The sequence below is a fragment of the Lissotriton helveticus genome, chromosome 3_1 (assembly GCF_964261635.1).
Source record: "Lissotriton helveticus chromosome 3_1, aLisHel1.1, whole genome shotgun sequence".
Taxonomy (NCBI): Eukaryota; Metazoa; Chordata; class Amphibia; order Caudata; family Salamandridae; genus Lissotriton; species Lissotriton helveticus.
Genome location: NC_136061.1, coordinates 2,020,509,082 through 2,020,531,769, shown reverse-complemented (window position 1 = coordinate 2,020,531,769; position 22,688 = coordinate 2,020,509,082). Strand labels below are relative to the sequence as shown.

Sequence of the window (22,688 nt, the reverse complement as noted above, 5' to 3'; positions counted from 1 at the left end):
GAGTCTCGCCGCCGCGTTGAGGCAAGCTTTTAGTGGTGCTGTGGATGATATTGGTAAACCTGCTAAGGTGGTGCAACCATATTCAATCCTAGAGATGACTAAAGATTGGATTGCCAGTTTCAGATCTGCTTCAGAGATGAATGGTTTCAATTTTCTTAGGTAGTTCAGGTGGAAGCGGACGCTTTTTGCCATTGAACTAATGTGAGCTTTCATGTCAAGATTCTCGTCTAAAGTAATTCCTAGCGACTTAGCTGAGTTGACTAGAGTCGGGGTGCAGTTGAGCGCGGTCACCAACTTGGTCCATTCCTTTATTTCCGTAACGCACCTTGGTGGAGAGATTAGTAAGAACTCTGTTTTTTGAGCATTTAGCTTCAGATGATTGGTAGTTAACCATTGCAGTGCCCTTTTTAAAGTTTCATTCATTAGCTCAATGTCTTCAAGGGAGGCGATCCTTATATATATTTGCGTGTCATCCGCATACATATGATAAGATATCTGTGGGTTTCTGAGAATTGTTGTAAGAGGTTCGACATACAAGTTAAACAGATCAGGGGATAATGTCGATCCTTGTGGGACTCCGATTGAGTTAGGGCATGATGGTGAAATTGATTGATTGACCAGGAATCGTTGTGTTCTGTTCCGTAGGAAAGATTCGAACCATTTCAGCACATTTCCAGACACTCCCATCCTGTCCTGTAGCCTGGCCAGTAATGCTTCGTGATTTACTGTGTCAAATGCCGATGACAGGTCCAGGAGAATTAGCAAGCATGCTTGATTTCGATCAAGAGCTTGTAGCGCGTCATCAACAATATGGAGGATCGCTGTTTCCGTGCTATGCCCTGATCTGAATCCTGATTGGCATTCATCTAGTAGGGAGAACTTAGTGATGTGTTGGCTCAGTTGGCCCTGCATGCATTTCTCAATTAGTTTGGCCAATAGAGGGATGTTGGTCACTGGTCGAAAGTTATTCGGGTCTGTAGCATCTGCAGTCGTTTTTTTGATCAATGGAACAACTTGACCAGTTTTTAGGCAGTCTGGGAGGATCCCTTGTGATAATGATGCATTTATTATTTTGATCCAGATTGGCACCACAATATGGCTGATTTCTCTTAAGCATTTCGCGGGTAGAGGATCTTGGTAGTGGTTGTTAGGTTTGATTTTCGAGAGCGTTTTGGCGATCGTGTTCTGATCATATAATTCGAATGTGTCCTAGTTTGCCTTGTTTTTTGTTTTGCTACACACTGTAGTCGAGTTGGGATCGTTCGTCGTCAATGGTTGGATGGGGAGGTTATTTGCTGCGCTTAAGAGCTCTGTTTCAAGCGATTTGGCTTTTTCGTGAAAAATGTAGAAAATTCCTCGCTACTTAGAGATGTTTTTGCGTTTTCATGAGCTGTTTTGGTTAGTTTGTTTGATTGTTGTTTCAGGATTTCAAAGAATTTCCGTGGTGTGTTTTTGGCATTATCCAATTCCGCTCTTATGAATTCCTTTTTGGTGTTGATGATGGGTTCCTGATCTTGATTGTAAAGGTGCAGTAGCGAATGAGAAACCATTTGATATCCATGATAATTTGGCTGTTTTACTGGATCTAAATGAATCCATGACACAACAAAGTAACGTCCACAAAAAACAGACCCCCACTGGGGAAGTCAGGTCAGTCACTGCAAGACCTGTCTGGAACCCAAAAGTCGGGGATCTGGTCAGAGAGAAAATAGCGGACAAAATAGAATTTGGACCATCCTACAGAAAACCTGTAGCTGCCCTACCAACTCAAGGAAAAAGGACTGTACTTTTGATGTCTCTTGCTGGAAAAAGGAGAAAAGATTTGTCTCAATCGACTTAATCAAACCACACTACGTGGCCGATACTAAGCAGTAGGCCTGATGGACTCCACAGTAGCAGACACCCTCCTCTAGCTACAATCCAAGAAGTTCAAACAGAAAGACTCATCACATTTGAAGAGCCTCCTGTACAAAATGAACGACTATGCAGCAGTCAAACTTAAAAATCGAACTCAAAATAATAACCAGGTTGCAATTAGACCAAATACAGACATCTACGTCAACATACCTGGATGAGAGAAAAATGCGATTTTAACAAATCCTGATGCAATTGATCGAACTGCTTCTGGCTACTTCATGAACTTTTTATACGTTTTCTTTAGATCCAAGTGAACCAGAAAAGACACCAGACCAACAATCACACAAGCAACAGATAAAGGACTTTTTTCACTTTATCCAAAAGACATACCTGGTATCGCCTTGGGTAGAACTCTGGGTAATTACTGGGATACTGTTTTTTCTTTTCTACTTAGGCTTAGTTATCATTTTTTGCATGCTTATTAATGGAAGGTACCTTCAGCAAAGCTCTACAGCCCCAAAGGTCAACTTAATCCTGAAGCCACATCAATCTTCACATTGTGAACAAAGAGACTTGTCATCAATGAACATCAAAACAGTTTCCATACTGGATGGTATAGTGTGGGACAAGGTTGATTTTTACATATTCGGCCCTACAGAACTTTTTCTCATGTATTTAAAATTTCATTAAATGATATCATTACCTCCAGTAAATTTTCCGATGATTGGGACACTGACACTGTTAACATGTTGTCTGATTAGAGAAAACTGCCGCATTTCTGAACACTGATGTTAGAAGGTACTTCAGAGTTTTGTACTGTTACCATCATTTTGGTCATCATTTCTTGCATAAATCTAAAACACATTGAAATTTTCTTGAATACCACCAATGGGAACATTGCCCTACACCACCAAAAAGTAGTTCGCAAACATTTCTACAGAAATGTTCATATTTTTCAGGGTTTAACACCACTGACCCGACCTCATATTATTATACACCGACATCAGCACTGAAAATTATGTTGACAAACACCAAACAGATTTACTCTGCTTCCTTTATCACCCATTTGTCTGAACAGGGTTTTGACCTATGGAAGGACACAATAGACTTAAAATCGGTCTGGGGAAATAGGGACTAGCAAGACCAGGGAACAGAAGCGCTATTTATAGCATGCCTCATTCCACAGCAGATAATATTTCTAAATGATTCTGTGCAACAGACATCCTGTCTCGGACTAGCCAAGAACAAGGACTTGAACACACCTCGGTTTCCAATACCATCACAGATGGAGGGGTGGCAAAGTTTAACTTCAGAGGAAAGGGGAACAGTAAATGACATTTTACAGTACAATAGATCAGACCCTAATTGGAAAGAATGGGTTGTTTGATCCTTAGACACGAATATATGTCATAAAAGATTCTTGGGTATCACCGAAGGGTTCGCTTGCCATAGGCCAGACCCACGTTATCTACAGAGAGAACACCCAGGGGTAGTGACATCCTACAGTGTTGGGAAGTTGTGCCTTGATTGGTTAGAAACCTCAACACTCAGACGTGAAAACACTTATCTTTACTCTCGCAAGACATTGTTAGGTCCCAGGAAACCCCATCAAATGTTTCATATATGCTGATATTTATGCTGCATGTAATGAAATATGGAAAATATCCAAACAAGAGGCAGCAGAGAGAATATATGAAATAGACCATATTAACTTAGAAAAATCATTCGCTGTGATAGACAATCGGTTAACAACTTTGACCTCCAGGATATATTCTTTAGGCAACATTGTGTCTTCTGCGTTAGACCTACTGGAACAAGATTTGGCCATATTACAACACTGGCAATCTCAGTTACGTTCTAATATGTTATTGAGCTGGACGCTACAATCTTTAGGGGTGGGCTATGTGCCTTGGCATTTCTTCAACAGAGCGTCTTTGTTTTCTGAATATAATCTAACAGATAAACAGGTAGAAATGGCACAAAGGGGAGCTAAATATACAATGCTGCGCATTGAAAAACTGAATGGCTAATCCATGGCCACATAACTCTACCGGTCACTACTTTTCAGTTTCAATATTGCCTTGAGCAAAGGCAGGCAGACAAATATGAAAAAATGGGTAAGGAATACATTAAGGAATCCTGGGAATTACCATATAGATTTCAATGCCGGAGTGGGGATTGAGAAGTGTTTCTAAATGGTACAAACTGCAAGAACGCTTTAAGCAGTTATCTCATGTGCCAGGACATTTAATTGCACGGAGCATGTAATGGTTCGGTAGCGAATTTATCTTGCCACATGAAAGGGACTCCAGCTGCTGTGATTACACCGGTATTTGAGCTGCTCTCAAATGGGAGTTACTTGATGCTGAACGATCAAAGTTGCTGTGGTATGCTTCCAGGCATTGCCTATCTGGTCACAGTAAACTACAGGGTTACTTGCTGTATGACAAGTACAGTCAGGGAGGCGCTGTTATGGCCTTCGTTAAATGTTTCATTTATACACTTTGATACTTTGAGCAGACTGAAAGCCATGCTTTTACAGCAAATGGTACCCTTAACCTCCGCTCGAGAGACCTTTGATCAAGTCGCAAGGACCTCGACCGAGATACAGGCACTTACACATACAAACTGCCCCTTTCATTTAGTTGAAATGGTGGGTCGTATCTTTAACATGTCTGATATGAGTGGTATTGTACACCTATTTAAGCACCGTTCAGACGATCCTCAGTTTTATTCCAAATTTTATACACTCCGTATTTGAAAGCATTTTTGGAGTTCTACCTGTAATCCTGCTCTCAATAGCTGGAATCCTGATTGGGCCGTCCATTGCGTAGCAGATAAATCACAATCACCAACGAGATGGCAAAGGCTCTCCTGGAGCGGAAATACCGTGAACTCATGGTACAACATCTGGGCACACCTCGCCTACGGGAACTGAGCGCTTCTCTGTTCCTATCGTTTAGACCAGTCTGGATGGACTGCATTTTACCTGTTCTTCGATGCCTGTTTTGCGGAGAAGAATGCTTGTTGGACCGCTGGCTGACACTTGCAATGGACACGCTGTGTCCAGTGTGGAACCTCAACATCGTTCTTACCAGACTCATGGGTCCACCTTTTGAGCCATTGCACAGCTGTGAGCGACAATTTCTCACTAGGAAGGTAGCTTTTCTCATAGCCATCACATCTCTGAGGAGAGTGGGTGAGCTTCAGGCACTAACCATAGAAGAAATATTTTTACAAATACACCAAAATAAAGTGGTTCTTAGGACTAACCCCACATTCTAACCTAAAGTTATTTCTGCCTTTCATATTAACCAATCTGTTGAGTTGCCCATGTTCTTCCCTCAACCAGATTCCGTGGCAGAATGCGCTCTTCACACCCTAGATGTGAAAAGAGCATTACTGTACTACATTGAAAGCACACAACCTTTCCGTAACACCAAGCAACTCTTTGTTGCTTTTGCTCCACCACATAAAGGCAATCCCATGTCAAAATCCGGTATTGCACGGTGGATAGTCAAGTTTATTCAAACATGTTACATTAAAGCAAACGCACATTGACAATTCCCCCTAGAGCGCGCTCCACTCGCACTCTAGTGGCCTCTATAGCATTTTTGGAAAACATACCCATAGATGACATCTGCTAAGCTGCAACGTGGTCTACACCACACACATTCACAAAACACTTTTGTGTAGATGTGTTAGCTAGACAACAAGCTAGTATGGGCCAAGCAGCTTTACGTACACTTTTTTAGACAGCTGCAACAGCTACAGGTTAGCCACCGCTTTGGGAATTTCTATATAGTCTATGCATAGCATGTGATCTACAGCTCACATGCCTCGAACGGAAAATGCTACCTACCACAGTATGCATCTGTTCTTGGCATGTAGAGCTGTAGAGCCACATGCGCCCACCCACCTCCCCGGATACTTGTACATGTTGCAGTAATATCTTACTTAGATACAATCTACTGGATTGCGAGCCATGCATAGCATGTGGCTCCACAGCTCGACATGCCAAGAACAGTTGCATACAGTAGTAGGTAGCATCTTCCTTCGGGTAGCACGGGAGAAATGGCCATCGTTCCCTGAGGAACCTCCTGCAACTAAAGTGCTGCAGGTAATGCTCTATATGGCCCAGGGAGGGCATTGGATGTCTCACTCATATCAAGCGATCTGAGGCGACCAACCAGGGGGACACTCTCTGTACAGGCAAGACGGGATGATGCGTTGGGAAATCCCCTGATTGAACAGGAATGGATAAGAGTTCATCAGGGGGTCAGAACAGTGAGTTTGAATACACGATTTAAGCTGATCCAATATAATGTTGTTCATCAGGCTTACCTCACCCCCAAAACACTATGCAAAATATACTCCGACCACTCCAGTGAGTGCCCCCGTTGTAAAGAAGCTGAGACGGAGTTTCTGCATATGGTGTGGACGTCCCCAGTTTTAACTCCATATAGGATCGACATTTACAAAAAAATGTAAAGATGCCACAGGGTGGGAGGTGGCCAGGGAAATACGCACAGTACTATTGCGATTTCTACCCATTCCAAAAAAACAAGAAACTAAGTAGAAAGTTCATACTCTTGGGGTTAATATTAGCAAAAAGACGGATTGCTATAGCATGGTTGAGCCCTACATTCCTGAGAATTGAGGGAACGAACAAAGGAAATGTGTCGAATGGGCAACAGCAGAAAAGGTCTGAATGAAACAGATCCAGAAAGATGACAAACTCAAAGACGATAATAGGGCATGGACGGCTAGGATCTCAGATTTGCGAGTGCCCCCCCCCCCCGGACACCTGAGACAATTGGAAAGATGTGACTTGCAGTGATGCATGACAGTTTGGGCCCGTCGACACGAAATGAGGAGATCAGCCCCAGCACCGGAGGATCTTTGACGACGAAGTTCCACTCGTCCCCGAAGAAGATTCACCTGATCTCCAGATCGTATCAGAGGCAGACGACTCAGATGACTCCATCCGAATCCAGTGGCGGAAAAAAACCAATCTAAGGATGGAGCCGAATGCCCATGCGCAGTATTGTCCAAGGGAGGAGTCACCTATCTCATGACTACAAAGACTTCTCCAAGAAGACAACAACCTGCAATCATCCGAGCCCAACACTAGGTGGCGATCTAATGCCAAGTGTACGACTCTGCAGCTTTACATGCCAAGAAGAGATGCATACTGGTAAGTAGCATTTTCCATTCTAGCATATTACTTTGTCTTTTAGAAATAAAACCAATATTTGAAACACTCCAACTTTCCACTTAATTTTGTTTTTTTGTAAATGTTTTTGTATTGAGTTAAAAAAATATTTGGCAATTTATATATTTGTTTGATATATACTAATTTCTGCAGTTTGGGAAATTGCTTAGAGGTTCAAATCATAGAAATCTATTAGGGGAGAGGGTCCCCGGCTATCAATAGTCATTCAGTGAGGGTCTACAAAAGGTAAAAGGTTACGCGCTATACTAGGGCAGCACAGCTTCACACAGCCATGTGGAGAACTTCATCTTAATGAGCAACAATTTAATAGCTACACCGTCTTATTTAACTTTGAGACCTTGATCTCAAAGCGGTATACCTGAACAGAAAACCAAGCATTCAATCATTTTATTCTCGGAGTAATTTCACATCCATTACAGTTTATATATGCCACTAGGAACCTTTATCACAAAGGAATACAGAGTACACTGAGAAAATTAGCTTTAATCTCTTTTCACTTTCAAAATTTCCATTGGGCTTGTTTGGAGGAAATAAACTAGTATGCACTGCAATGTTTTCACTTATAACTCGCTTCATACCCCGACCAGGTGTCAACGTGCCGTAGGAGACTAATAGCAGGCTACTGCTTAGTTAGAGAAATGATTAGTTGCTGTGTGTTCTCTGGGAAGTCGTTTGTTGCTCTTATCCTGAGATCTCTGCATTAAACTTAGTGATGCGAAAAGAATTGAGGGATAGAATGCATGCATTTTATATTAATATTATTTTATATCTAATTCGAAAGGTGTGGGCTGAGAAGTTGGTATATTTGTGAAGTTTTTTGTGTCCATGCATCTGTAGTGGGTTGCACTTCTCGTGTCTCTGTGATAATGTGGCCGTGCATTTGTATCACGTGCAATGAAGCAGAGCAAGAGATAATTATACAGGTGGTCCCGCCTACCATTCATGGGTGGGTAAGGTGCTTAATGAACTGATATCGATACTTCCCTTGTAGGCGAGAAGTCAGTTTATTGGTTGGTCTGAGTGTTCATCATTTGTTTTGGTACGGCAATGACTTTGTTTCAGTGTACCTTTAGCAGTGGATACTCTACCATTGTTATATACACTCCCTCAAGGGCTGTAAATCCTTGACATTCACCCAATAGAAATGGAAACCAATCTTGCGTCTACTGTATATTTGATTTTAACTCTCACTGCTGAGCTGTGCAGGATTTGTTTGCAGACTGACCTTTCATGAAGGTATTTAACCTGTATTTTAGGGCAACTAATGTTAGATTTGCAGACCTTTTCAAAAGGGCAAGCCCCTGCATAATAATTCTAGGCAGGCCACTGCAAAATGATTCTTTTTAAGTGTTAAAAAAACAATCTGAATATCATTAAAACATTAGGAGTGACTCAAAGTATAACTTTTACTATATGTTAAATCTTAATAGGTTCCTAAGAGCTGAGATGGCTGCAGCAGTTGTAATATAATATCACTAGTCACAAGGGCAGACTGCACTGCTAATATTTACAAAGAGAAGGTTATTTTTAATCCAGAGTTATTTATAATTATTCAGTGATTCCTTTCAGACGTGAGAGTAGTCAGAGCTTTCAGTACTTCCTACTGTTATTATATTGAATCTCTGATGATTTGTTGATTCTTAGCGCTTGGATGGTTCGATAAAAGGAGAAATCCGAAAACAGGCTCTTGATCATTTCAATGCTGAAGGCTCAGAGGTATGTGTTTTATTTTCACTCTAACACTGTTTGTTTTAAATGTATACCATGTTATTGTTTTCTTCCAGTTGTAGGCCTGATTTTCACTAATAATCGGTTTAGGTTTAAACGTGTTAATGTGAAAGCTACACAAGACATATAGACTTGTCTACAGTCACTACCTGGCATGGGGTTAATCTTTTGAATGTGGTTGTTTTAAAACAATCAATAGGCATAGAAAGAGATTTGTTAGCCTATAACCCAGAGAACGGCTAAATACAAACAAGGGTATGAACAGTCTTTATTCAGAACCTCCACCACCACTGACACCAGTTGTTTTTAAAATAGTTGGCTGATCTTCTCTTTTATTGAGCCTGTAGTGGCTAAAGTCTGCTAAAAAGTTTCCTCATGGGGATGTATTATTTGCAATGTACACAGATATCTGGGGCATGTGAGTTCTTTAAACTCTGAAAAAAAACTGTATCAATGGGGGCCCCCATGAGTCATAGTATTCCAATATGCCTGTGAATTTATTTACAGTTTTTTTTCCCATCTTTGAAATCTGTGGGTCTGCTTTTCCCACATAGGGCTGTAATTGCTTGTTTTTCTGTGTGTAGCAGAAGGGACATCATATTTCCCCTCGTTTAGGGCAAACGATAAGTTTGGGGGTTGACCACCCCCAATAGCACATATGCTAGAAACCTAGGGTTTTCAAATTGGAATACTTAATCCTGTCGAAGATGTCTTTCCAGTATTTGCAACTTAGGGCAGAGCCAAAGAAGGTGGATCAAAGTGATTCTCACCATCTCCAGCATCTCTAGTATTTGGTCTTGTCCTATTCTCTTTTTTATGAGGTATGTAATAACAGTACGTTGCTATTTTGTATAGTGTTTCTTGTGTGGCCGCAGTTCTGTTTCTGTCGGAACCTTCCGTATTCTGGCAGGCAAAAGTCAGACCGTATGTCGATAAGGTTTTGATCTCTGGACTACTTGATGCATTTCCTGTTCTTCTGTACATTTTTTGTCTCCAGATCTCGAACTTGATGCCTATATATGAAGAATCAAAAGCTAGGTTTCCAAGAATGCGTGTGAACGTGGTAGGTTAAGGAAGCTGGCTCTTAATGTAGTGGACCAAAACTAGATACACTGTGTACACAGTCCAGGCAAACTCCAATTAGTTTACAGAGGCACACAATATTACCCAGATTCTCTCTCTTGTGGTAGTTTGGGCAAGTAGTTAGGCTTATCAGAGGGTAGTGCTAAGCATTTATTGCACACACAAAGGCAGATACACACACTATAAAGAAATCTAAAACCAAGTTATAAAAATAACAGATTTTATATGAATTTAGATACCAAGATCATCAGAATCTGGTAAGTACTTCTCAAGTTATGAATTTTTAGAGGTTTCAAAAGTTCACACTTAGTGGAATTTGTGAAGCGATTATGTTATCCTATGAGGGTCAAACATAATCTGTGTTCTGGTACTTATCAGTTACTTACGGGACACTTCTCCAGGACTTATGGTGCAAGGTCCAAAGCAACACCAACAGGTCACCTCAGATGGCACTGGGGCGTCCTGGTGCTGAGGATGTATTTTAGTGTTGGTTGCCCCATTCACTTCAGTGGTGAATGGTCCAGTTGAAAAGAGGCTGCAAGCTTGGACTGGGTGGCCAGTCCGGGTGAACCCACAAGGTGGGAGGGGCTCAGTCCTTGAGATGCTCAGGCACGTAGGGACACCATTGGTCCACTTCTCGGACTGTATGTCTCTGGTGCAGTGGTATTTTTAGGTGTCCAGTCCATGCTGCAGGAGACGCTCGCTGGGGGTCTGCACAAAGAGGCCACAGAAGGTGACTGGGAGTCCTGTCTAGCAAACCCAAGGATGAGCTCAGCCTTTGAGGGTCTCAGGACCCTGTTGGTACCATCACCTCCCTCAGATTTGGGCTGTGGGGCGCGGGTACAGAGGTACTTTAAGGTGCCGGGTGGCGGCAGTTGGAGACTCACTCTTTGTCTTGGTTCTGCACAAAAGGAGCAAACAAGACAGCTGGGTCACTCTCAATGTGAGTCTCACTGTCCCTGAAGTCGCTTGATGTACAGGTCGGTCTTCCTAGGTATTGGTGCCCAGTTTGTACACAACAAGCCTTTGTTGCTGCAAGGGGTCCGGTATCCCGTATATTAGTGCATTTCGGCTCCAGTCGGTCCTGGTGTCCCCACTTGGAGGGAGGATGGATCTGACCTGTGGGAGCATAGTGACCTCTTCCTGAGTGGCTGCTGCCTCAATAGTCCCAGTAAGTGGCAGGTGGGTGAACTGCATCTTGCTACTTAGGTGCCTGCGACTGCAGGGTAATAGCTTCTCTATTCCAAGGGAGTTCTCTGACGATTCGCGAAGCACTGGCAGCCCTACATGTTCCTTGGAATCTGCACAGTGGCAGGGCGAGTGGATTTCTCCACAAGGATCGGGTGCACCTGCAGGCTGGCAGGGTTAACGGCAAGTCAGTTGTTGCTCCTCTGATCTCGGGTCAGCAATCTTTGTTGCCCACTCCTGCTTTGTGTCCATTGAATCTGCAGTTCTCATATCAGGGGTGTTGCCTAAATACTGTATTTAGGGGCGTTACAGAGAGTGTCAGGTAGTAGCCAATGGGATGCCTACCTTTAGGGTGACTACTCACTGTATATGACCGCTTCCTGTGGGAAGGGGGCATAACCATGACCCAGAGGACCTAATTCCACCGAGATGGTGGACTTTTTCTAGTCGTGTTTACTTCAGGTAGCCGACCTTAGTGATGGTAAAAGCCTGAGAGTGAACACGCCTCCTGACTAGCTAATTTTCCCTAGGCAGGGGAGGCATTTCCCCTGTCTGAGGAAAGCCAGGGTCGCATATCAAATGTAGCGGAAGCCTTTGAAGCTTCCTGCCTTGATATGCTGAGCAGTAGTCATTGTGCTTGGAGGAGGTGATAATACTGCTTGCCAGAGCAGGCATTATGTCCCACATAAGAAAGCGTGAGCTGTGACCTCCAGGTGGTCAGAAATGCGTCTGTGGAGGCAGACTAAACAGGACCAGTCAGCCAATACACTAGAGGTAGGTAGGTTTTCAGGGGGTACCCCTAACGTGCCCTATGGGTGCACATATTAATCCATCACTGGAATCAGTGTGTGTGTATTAATATGAGGTGTTTGATACCACACACCTTAGGTTTCAGTGAATCCATTCTGTAGCTGGGAAACTCTTGTTGACCAGTGCCCAGTACATACTTTAAGATGGCTTCCCTGTTCACCTGACTGTCAGAAATTGAACTGGCCAGCACACGGACATATCTGCTCATGCATATATGTCCTCACATGAAATACAATGCACCCTGCCTTAGACCTGTAAGGCCGGCTGTAGGAATGACTTACAAATATTACATGCAGTGTTGGGGGACATGGCAGACAGGATGTGTGCGATGTAGTGTTTTCAATTTTTAAAGCATCTTGTCACGCAGCCTGCAGTGGCAGTCTGCTTGAGTTTGGCACAAGATGTGTTGCAGCCCTTAGGGACCCTCTTTAGCACATAGGCCTTAGCTACCAGCAGTACCACTTACTAGGAACTTAGAGGTGCTAACGGTCTGTTCATTTGGGGATCAATTGACCAGTTTCCTTGTTTTGGGTAAAGATCACTGGCACTTGGGACCTGGTTAACCAAGAACACTCCAATCAAAAGCTGCATCAAATACCAGCTAAAAAGTGTGTGCTGAAACAAAAACCCAGTTTCCTACGGTAAGCTTTTCTTTTACTGCCAATTAATCACAGACCTCCATTATTACCCCTGTTGATGGAGGGGAATACAACCCCAAGGGTCTGTCTTTTAGAGTATTTCAGGGAGCTTGTCTTATGTAGATCCCCACTGCTGTTTGGTCCATAAAGCTCTAATGTTAGTCCGATTCAGATTGTATCCAACCTACTATATCTGAATTGGGAGGGATGATAATATTTTTTGATATTCAGTTGCTCCATTCCGCTCTCTTTATTTGGTGTTTTTAGTGTTAGCAAAGCTAACTTGTGTGTTTATCTGCGCACATATAAAATTATCCAAGAGAGCTTTAATCTTAAATGATAGGCCTTTTTGTTATTACTGCAGGTCAGAGAGAATAGAGAGAATTTGTGAGAGAGTTATTATCCTTATGGTGACCAGGTGTCCCAGCCAGGAGAGACGGTCCATGTGTTTATCTGACCTCAAGGATTTAAAAAGGTCGTCATAATTTACCTGTCTAGTGCGTTCCATTATTGAGGTTTTTGTATCCCTAGATATTTAAAAGTGCTGGTCGACAATTTGAAAGGGGTAGAGCTGATGAAGATATTGACCTGATCTTGTGATAGTGTGTGGCTCAGAGCTTGGTATTTATCATAGTTCACCCGAAAACCTTGCCAAATGTTTTTAGGTCAGGTGGGCAGGGATGGTGATGTCTGTTTTGGTTACGATTACCATAATATCTGTATACATGGCTTACTTATATTCATCCTTTCTCATGGTAATCTCATGTCTCGCCTGCCTCTAATACTGCTCACTGAAGGTTCTAATGTTAGAACATCAAGCAGAGTAAAGGGAGCATCCCTGCCTTGTGCCTCTGCCAATGGTGAAACCTTTGAAAGTGCAATCATTAACCCTGACTTTCTCTTTCACCGGTTTTGGGATAACTAATGCAAGTGATTGGGACATTGTTTCTGTTATTCCATTGGTTTTTGAAAAGGTATGAAAAAGGTGGGTTAAAACAGGAGCAATTTAGGCTGCAGACGTTTTTATAAAACTGGAGTAACTCCATCTATCCTTGGTGCCCTGGGCACTTTTAGTTTACTGATGGCCAACAGTTGTTCATTAACTTGTAGAACGTGTTTCAACAATGCAGCCTGTTGCTTTGAGAGTTTAGAGATTTGGGCTGACTCCAAGTAGTCTGCTACATCTTTTTGGGAGGCTGCCTCATTAGCATATAGCGATTCATTGAAGTCACGGACGGTGTCTGCTTTTTTGTGATCTTGTGTTTTAATGCGCCCTTATCTATTTTGTACTTAAATATGTTTTTTATTACTAACAGAAAACATCCAAAATACAGTATTATTCACAGTACACGGTTCCTTCGATGAAGGACAAAATTGCTGGTAAACAAGTTTATAAACCAGTCAGCTAGCTTATAATCCTAAATCTGCTGACATGTACACAAGAAGCATATGAATTGACAAACTAGGAAACACAAGTTTATAGAGTTGAAGGACATAACAGGGAGATTAACTAGCAATATTTAACAATCACAGCACTAGTGTGTGCACCTTGGAGGAGGTTTTGCTCTAATCTGGTCCGAAATGGAGTCTTCTTGTGGGGATTGAGACAATAGTCCTCTTGTAAGTGGTGAAGTGCCCTATAACACGTTTGTATGTGTGGGAGATGCAGACCCCGGGAGGTGGTGGCGGCATACTGTTCTTTTTAGCTAATCATGGATGCATCGGATGACATACGTATTTCCCTACGACCGAGTCAATTAGTTTAACCCCTTCCATGCTGATGACGGCCCCCGGCCGTCATGGCACACAGTGCTCGTGTGCTGATGACGGCTGGGGGCCGTCATGACCACGCCCGCTATCGGAATGTGCCGCACAGGATCGGAATTCCGGCCGCGGGCAAGTGGTCGTTAGCTAAATGGAAGCATGCAGAGAACATTTTTTAATCGAGGCGTCACCGTTGTTTTGATAGTTTGGGCTCTGCCCTGACCGAGAGCTGCAAGGATTTCCACTTATTGAAGTCCGTTTTTGTTTTTTTCAAGTGATCCAGCGCGGCTCCAAACAAAACCTGCAAACCATCACTATACTTCCTAGGAGCTATTCACACATTACTCGTCAGTGGGACCCATAACACTGTGAGTCATTTATACACAGATTCACTCTGCTCCCAGGATTAGTGAAGACAAGAGGAGAGCTGCTGGATTCTAGCGGAGTGTCTTATTCATACTAATTTTATACACTATGTACACCTGCAGTTTGTCTTTATTAACATGGTTTTATCCTTAAGAAACATTAAAACACCCCACCATTTTGTCGCTGGATCTGCTAGTAAAAGTTAACTAATGGACAACAAGACCAGCTTAATTCTCCATTTATACATTTTTTATTTAGAGATTAAATCTCCTAGCCTGACTTTACTTTATTAACTTTTATTTTAAATCATTTAAACATTCAATAACCTAGAGAGAAAGAGAAGTTGGATTCAAACATTTATATTTATTAGGATAACCGTTCAGAAAAATAAGTGAGTAATATTACCAAGGTTTCAGGACACGGACATCAAAGCAAGGACAGCATAGTTCCCAAAAACCACGTGTCTATTTTTTCTTGATGTTCACCTACCATCCGGACTCCGCACCCATCAAAAGTTAAAGTCAAGAAAATGTTCAAAGTCTTTGCACCATTAAAAAGTTCATCAGTCCGATAGCATGTCATGGTGCGAAAATCAAAGCAAGCTTCCTTCTTACTTCCAAACGTCCTCTTTTATACCCTTTCACCCTAACTTATCTATCTATGATTTAAAACTTTGAGGGTCCTCGTTTATTCTCATTGGTCGAATTAAGGGGTGGGTGAGCATAACCTCATCTCATGTCCATATTTCCGCCAAGTCATCGTTATAATCAAAAATAAAGTCTCGATTGTTCTTTAACATTTTTTTCACTTTTGTCCTTTAAATTGTTATTTCAGACTGGTTTCCCATGCTCATGATGCGGACATAGAAATTTTTGGCACTTGGTTGAGTATCCAGGCCACGCTGAACTTAACCCACGCTGTACAGGCACAAGCTGCTTGCACTTCCTCGAGCACAGTCGTGCATGCGTAGATCATCACAATCTCGGAGACTCGCAAACTTCCATTTTATGTTAGGCCTCATGGGCCTTTATGGTAACTATTACAGAAACAAACACAATTAAACGTATGATTTCCAAGTATAGCCCTTCTGTTTACCCCCCCCCCCAGTCTAAGGTAACACTGTTAGGTATTACCTAGCATTTTAGCCACAAATAAGCATGGTTTACTTACCATTCTCCATCATTTCTGCCACAATAAGACATACAAAAAGCATATACACATAGATTTTCGTTAGATTATGACATTTGCGTACCAGATTTATATAACAATTTCACCTAATTAGTAGATTAAAATTCGCAACACAAGCAAATTAGTATCCCATTTGTATTTGTGTGTATGCATTCTATTCTATGTTGGTTAATTTCAAAACCACATGATTAATACATATTACTATAATGGGGAAGAAACTTCATGATGGTATACAAAAATGTTTGTTTTCACCCTCGCTCCATCAACTCCCCCCCTTTGGTGATTTATCACCAAATAACACCCAAAATCTTTTACATTTTCATCTCAACATGTTTCAAATTCTTTCAATTAGTATGAGTTATACTCTAGTTTCTTCCAGTTTCTTTCTGTCTTGATAAAGTTTCTCTTTGAACTCTTCCATTTCAATGTCACCTTTTTCACGTTCCCTTTCTTGCCTTTCTTCAAATGCTTTCTTTATAGAATTTTTAAGATTTCTCCTTTTTCTAAGTTTACAACCTAATCTTAAAATCACAAACACATTCTATTATTAATGTTACTGGAATTAGCACTTTCCCTATTATGGATCTACCTATTTCATAAAACCAATTTTTAACTGCTGAAAAACTTCTACCAAGTTTCTCAAGAACATCATCAACCTCCAGTGGTTCAATCTCCTTATGCAACTCTGTAAGATTTGTAATATATCTTTCAATGTTTTGACTTTTATCTGGAATGTATGTACAACAGTGTTGTACCTTAAAAATTCCACAGACTCCTCCTTCTTTTGCCAAAATTTTATCAAGAGCAAGTCGATTTTGCATCGCCATACCTCGCATAGCAACCATTTCGGTATTTACCATTAAAAATCCTCCTGCTGTATCTGTTGACAAACGATTTTCTATCGTTGACAATTTCCGAATTCTGTTTGCATTAAAGGATATACCCACTGCTGGTATCAATGCTCCAAAATCATCACCTATTATTTCTATCGCACTTTCTCTTCTTCTACGACTTAAAGGTTTACCTATCTCATGAATTCCATTGGTTCCTCTATCTACATGTAAAATGTTAGGAAAGAACAAGCCTACATAACAGGACCCATACCAGTGATCAGGCAATCTATAATGAGCTTTGTACCCGCATACAAAATATATCCCAGTAAAAACTGGATCATTACCTCCTTTAAATCCCCAACCCCCTTTTATAATGTATGTATCTTCACATTGACTTGCTCCCACAAAATAAAATACATAATTTCCCTAATAATGGTGTATCTATATTTATAGCCACATTCACATTATGCCCTTCAATATTGTCATCCTCAAATGTCCACATTGTAGATTTAGTTTGCTTTGCTTTTTCTCTCTTTTTATACAGATTCCTCCTTTCTTCTACCATATCCATAAAGGCTTTCTCTTCATTTCTCATTTTATAGGTCAAATTATGTTTAAACGCGTAATCATGGGTCAACTCTTGTGTTTCCAAAAAATATTCCCCAAAAAGTTTTGCAGGTTTGATTTGATTCAATTCAGCTACAGTTTTCAGTTTCGCAAAAACATCATCAGAATTAGAATAATAATACTCCAATTTACCTGTCTATAAAACAAACTAGCTAATACACTACATGTAACTCCATATGTTAATGGAAGATGATGGTATGTCACACCCTCTGATTCAGATGCTGGTAATTTCACTCAGACATAACAATCACTTGCATCCATCGTTCTCACATATTCAGACAATAATCTTGAAAACGTATAACGAGAAAAATTGCTAATCGAGTTATCTTGATGTACTTCAGGTCTATACACATGCAACTTTTCAACCTTTTGCCTCGTAGGTCTTTCCTTTCATACTCTCATTTGCCTTTGCTTTTTCAAAATCAGGCCTGAAAGGAATGATATTAGCCAAGATCAACCATACCAACATTAATAATCCAGTACATATTAGCCACACACTACACATTTTCTAAAAATGGTACATTTCGATTTTGTTAAATCATTTGTAGCCATTTTTTTACACAGCGTTTTCTACAATGTTTTCTGCACTTATATTGTCTTTTTTAAATCTTTTCTTTTCACTTAAAGCGTACTTATCACCAGAAAGTTTAACAATTCTATCTTTTTACCCAACGACTCCCTCTGACTGGTTATTTAATTTACTTGATCCTCTTGTGTTTTTGCTTTAATAACCAGTTTAAATTTTAGTCCATCAGTTTCTTTAGGCCAATTATCTCCTTTACGAGCTCTCTTGGTTTTAGGTCCGACAGTGTTACGTTCCCCTCTCCAAGCTCTCTTTCTTGAGCTTCTTCTCAATTGAGTTTAATCTTCACTGTCATCAGACTCCGTTTCAGATCTCTCAACAGTTTCATTTATGGTGAACTTTATAATGTCTGTTCCTTTCACTGAGCTTGTTTTCTTTTTGGTCAGTTCTTTCACTCTGTTAGGAACTTCTCCATAGCTGTTATTTAGAAGCTCATTCTCATCGTGAGTTATTTCCTTTTCACCAGTTTCGAGATTCCGGTTCCTGCTTTCAGACTGTCCTTATGTATTTTCCTGAATACCAGTTTCATCTTCACTTTGCTCAGTGTCCTTTCTGGTATCAGTTCTTAACAAATCTCGACTTTCAGGTCGATCTTCAGAATTTTGCACGTCAATAGCTTCACTTTCTCCTTCAGACGCAGAACTTGCATCTGATATTTCTAGATGTCGACAAACAGGTCGAGCTTCAGTATCTTGATCTTTTTCTGGTTCACCTTCAGAATCTGAATCAGTTGTGCTTTCTCCTTTGTCCTGTGAATTTTCAGGTTCAGGCACACGGATGGTGTGGCTGGCATGTACCCATCTCTTTATTCCAGCATATTTAACTGCACTCGTGCTAACCAAAATGACTTGTCTGGGCTTCTGCCAACGAGGGACTAAGCACATTCTTCTCCTGTGTACGTTCATTCGATCCCAATCTCCAGGGACAAGATCATGAGCTGGATGTTTTTCTTTCGAGTTTGCCTCAGTTCCCACCTGATGGTACTCAGAAGTTACCACGTCAGACAGATTTTTGCAGTAATCCAGCATGAGATCATCATTAATAGTCAATAGTTTATCAACTGGCACAAATGCTAGTCTCATCACTCTTCCCATCAGAATCTCAAGTGGACTTAATCCTGTCTTTTTATCAGGTATGCTCCTTAGGGTCATCAGAACAGGTGGCAAAGCATCAGGCCATTTCAGTTCAGTGGCCAAACACATTTTTGCAGTTCTGTTATTTATGGTTGCATTTACTTGCTCAACTACCCCAGAAGCCTCTGGTCTGTAAGCACAATGCAATTTCTGACAAATGTCCAGTGCTTCACAAATCATGTGCATTAACTTGTTGTGAAAATGTGTCCAACGATCGGTCTCAATTGTTACTAGGAGACCGTAGCGTGAAATGATTTCTCTCAACAACAGTTTTGCAACAGTCACTCCATCATTCCTCCTGGTAGGAAAAGCCTCCACCCACCGAGAAAATAGGCAAATGATCACAAGTACATATCGAAGTTGATTACAGGGTGGCAATTCTATGGTCTAATTGCATACGTGTGAATGGACCTCCCACCCGTCCTATGGTTCCCAAACTCACAACTGTTTTTCTTCTTGGATTCAACTGTTGACAAACAAGACATCGCTGACGTAGGCTCTCAGCGATCATCCTGAACTTAGGATTATACCATGTCTGTCTGAACATTCGATCATGGCATCCCTACCAATATGAGCTTGACCATGGTACAATCGGGCCATATTTGAAATCATGTTATCAGGCATTACTGGTCTTTCATCTTTGTAAACCCAAATTTCATCGTCTTCTCTTTGTCTCCATCCTGATTTTAACCAGATACCTTTCTCCCCGTCACTTGCTTCTTCCTGCATTTATCTTACTTCCTGCCAAGTCTCAACTACTGTGGTTAGCATTAAAGGACTTGAAACATGTTCAGCTTTTCTGTCCCGATTTATAGATGCAAGATTTTTGGCACAGTATTTTGCGATTGAGTCAACAAAACGATTACCTCTGGTGACCTAGTCATCTCCTTTCTTGTGAGCTGCACATTTTACTACAGCAATTTTATCAGGTAACTGGATTGCATCAATCAAAATTTTCGCAAATTCAGCATTTCTGATGGGGGATCCTGCAGAAGTTTAGTAACCTCTTTGGGACCAAAGTTGGCCATAATCACTATGATGACTCTTATCTCTTTTCCCAGTTCACATGCTCGAATCAAAGCAATCAATTCTTCTATTTGAGCAGAACAAATTCCTTTTAGACAGGATGCTTCCAGGACGTCAGCCAGTGTGCATACAGCATATGCAGCACTTAGAGCACCCTCATCCATTCTCAATCATGAACCATCTACAAACATCACATAATCCGATTCAGGCAATGGCTCATCTTTGCTGTCAGGTCTTGGTTTGGTACAGTATTCAAGAAACATCCAAACATTTATGATCAACTTCATTTCTCACCTCAACATCCAAAACATCAGGTAACAGTGTAGATGGGTTTACATTCACACATTGTGAAATTGTATAATTATCTGCACCTAGAATTGTCTTCTCATATTTTGTCATCCTGTTATTAGTAAGGAACTGTGTCTTTGTCCTAGTGAGGAGAATCTCCTCTGAATGAGGTACATATACCCTCAAAGGATATCCCATCACTATACCTTCACTTTGTTCCAAACTCACACTTGCAGCAGCTACTGCTTTTAAGCATCCTGGCAATCCTTTTTGCAACTGGATCCAAAACAACTGAGAAATATGCAATTGGCTTTCTCAGATTTCCATGTCTCTGAATTAGAACTGATAAGGCACATCCTTCTCGTTCACTGCAATATAATTCAAATTCTTTTTCATAATCAGGCATTCCTAATGCTGGTGCTTCACATAGACTGTTTTTTAGTCGCTCAAAAGCCTCCATTTCAGTTTTATTCAACACTATGGGATCTTTTACATCTGCTCTTGTCAACCTCTGCAATGGTTTTGCTATTAGTGAAAATCCACTAATCCATTGTCGACAGTAACCTACCATTCCTTGAAACATTCTCCCTTGTCTCTGAGTTTTTGGAGGTTGCATTCCCTGTATCATTCTGATTCTCTCTATAGTGACTTGTCTGATTCCTTTAGCAATTTTGTGACCTAGGTATTGTACTTCTTTCTGACTGAATTGTAACTTTGATGGGGACACCTTATGTCCTCCGTCTGCCAAATGGTTGAGTAATACAATGGTGTCTGAAACACATGCATCCTTTGTTCTTGATGCCACTATTAGGTCATCAATATATTGAACCAGTACTGAATCTCCGGGCATGTTTAAAATCTCCAATGATTTATTTATCTCATTATAGCCCTGAGGAATTCAGCACCATGCCAAAATATGGTCTCCAAACCGGAAAGCAAATATTGGCTGGCTATCTGGGTGTAATGGAACTGTACATTACAACTGTACATTACATAGATCAATTACTGTATACCATTCTGCATCATGTGGAATTTGGTACAGTATTACTGCTGGATTTGGTACAATTGGACAACATGGGACAACAATTTTATTAATTCTTCTCAAATCCTGTACTGTTCCATTAGGCTTTTTTTTTTTTTTTGCCATCCCATCAAATTATGCCTAACCATGTCTCCTATTTCTGGCCTTAACCCAAACACAAAGCGATCCACAAAATGTCTCCTGTCTTTTTCGTTCAACTCTTCATATCCACTGTATTGTTTAAACACTAGTAGCAATCTCTCATAAAATGCATGTACTGATTCTTTTGGTTCTTGCAAGTTCCTCTCAATCTTTATTCAATCTGTCTCTTTTAGCGGAATTTAATTTTTCAAAAACACTATTACTGGAGGAGCTACGCGCGGATCCAAGATGGACGCGTGAGCAGAGAGCTCCCGAGACCCCTTCCGCCACCCTCATCTATCCTGGAACAAATCCTGATTTGGACGCCGGGTATTTTTTGCTGATGCCCTGCTGATATCAAACGCTTTTTCCAAAACTCGATTTGGCCACCGGGAGCCGGAATGGCTGCTCCTCATAACTTGGGGCCTATGGCAGAGGCCATCCGGGTGATTGAGTTCCCGAGGTACCCATGTACAACAACGGCTGGAGAGAGGCATCCGCTGCCCCTGTGGTACTTTCGGTTTCGATTTTGGTCATTGTTGACGCCACCTCGCTGCTGATTGATACTGCTGCCCTGGGCTAGCCGTCAATTCCACTCTGGTTGTCGTTCCTTGACCTCTCAACATAACAGGCTTGTCATAGAGGGCATCATTTTGACCAGATTCCATAGGTCCTGTCGGAGCTCGTCGCCCATCATGACGGGCAGGACGGACTCTGAGAGGCGCAACACCCGAGGCCCGAATCGTGGAGAGGCTGTTAAGGCACAGACTATAGATCGCTTCACTTGCCTGAAGGTATCCCCGGGTGGACCGAGCAAGGCCCTGGGGGAGTCTGGTGACGATGCTCCTGCGACTGAAGAGCCGACTCTAACGGATGTCATGGGCGCCATTGCCAGTATCCAGACTGCGATGGGTCAGCAATATGAAACTCTGGCCGCTAAGCTGGACACGGTGGCAATCGAGGTCAACCTTATCAGGGCGGACTTGGGGAAAACCAATGAACGGGTTAAATCCCTGGACATCAAGACAGCGAGTCTGACTACGGATGTCTCGGAGCTTCAGACCGAGGTCCGCGATCTTCGCATGGCCAGAGATTCGTTCGCCCGTCGGCTGGATGATTTCGAGAGCCGGGCCAGACGCAACAACGTCCGCATCGTAGGTGTTCCGGAGAACTCTACA

General features: G+C 41.6%; 1 protein-coding gene across 2 annotated transcripts in view; it reads left to right on the top strand.

Annotated features, from left to right (window-relative positions):
• Positions 1-22,688, top strand: part of CHD2 (chromodomain helicase DNA binding protein 2) — a 2,197,496-nt gene that overhangs the window by 978,173 nt on the left and 1,196,635 nt on the right. For both annotated transcript variants that reach the window (XM_078683153.1, XM_078683151.1), the window contains one exon: positions 8,738-8,809. In XM_078683153.1, the coding sequence (XP_078539279.1) occupies positions 8,738-8,809 (72 nt within the window). The remainder of the gene's footprint in view (positions 1-8,737; positions 8,810-22,688) is intronic.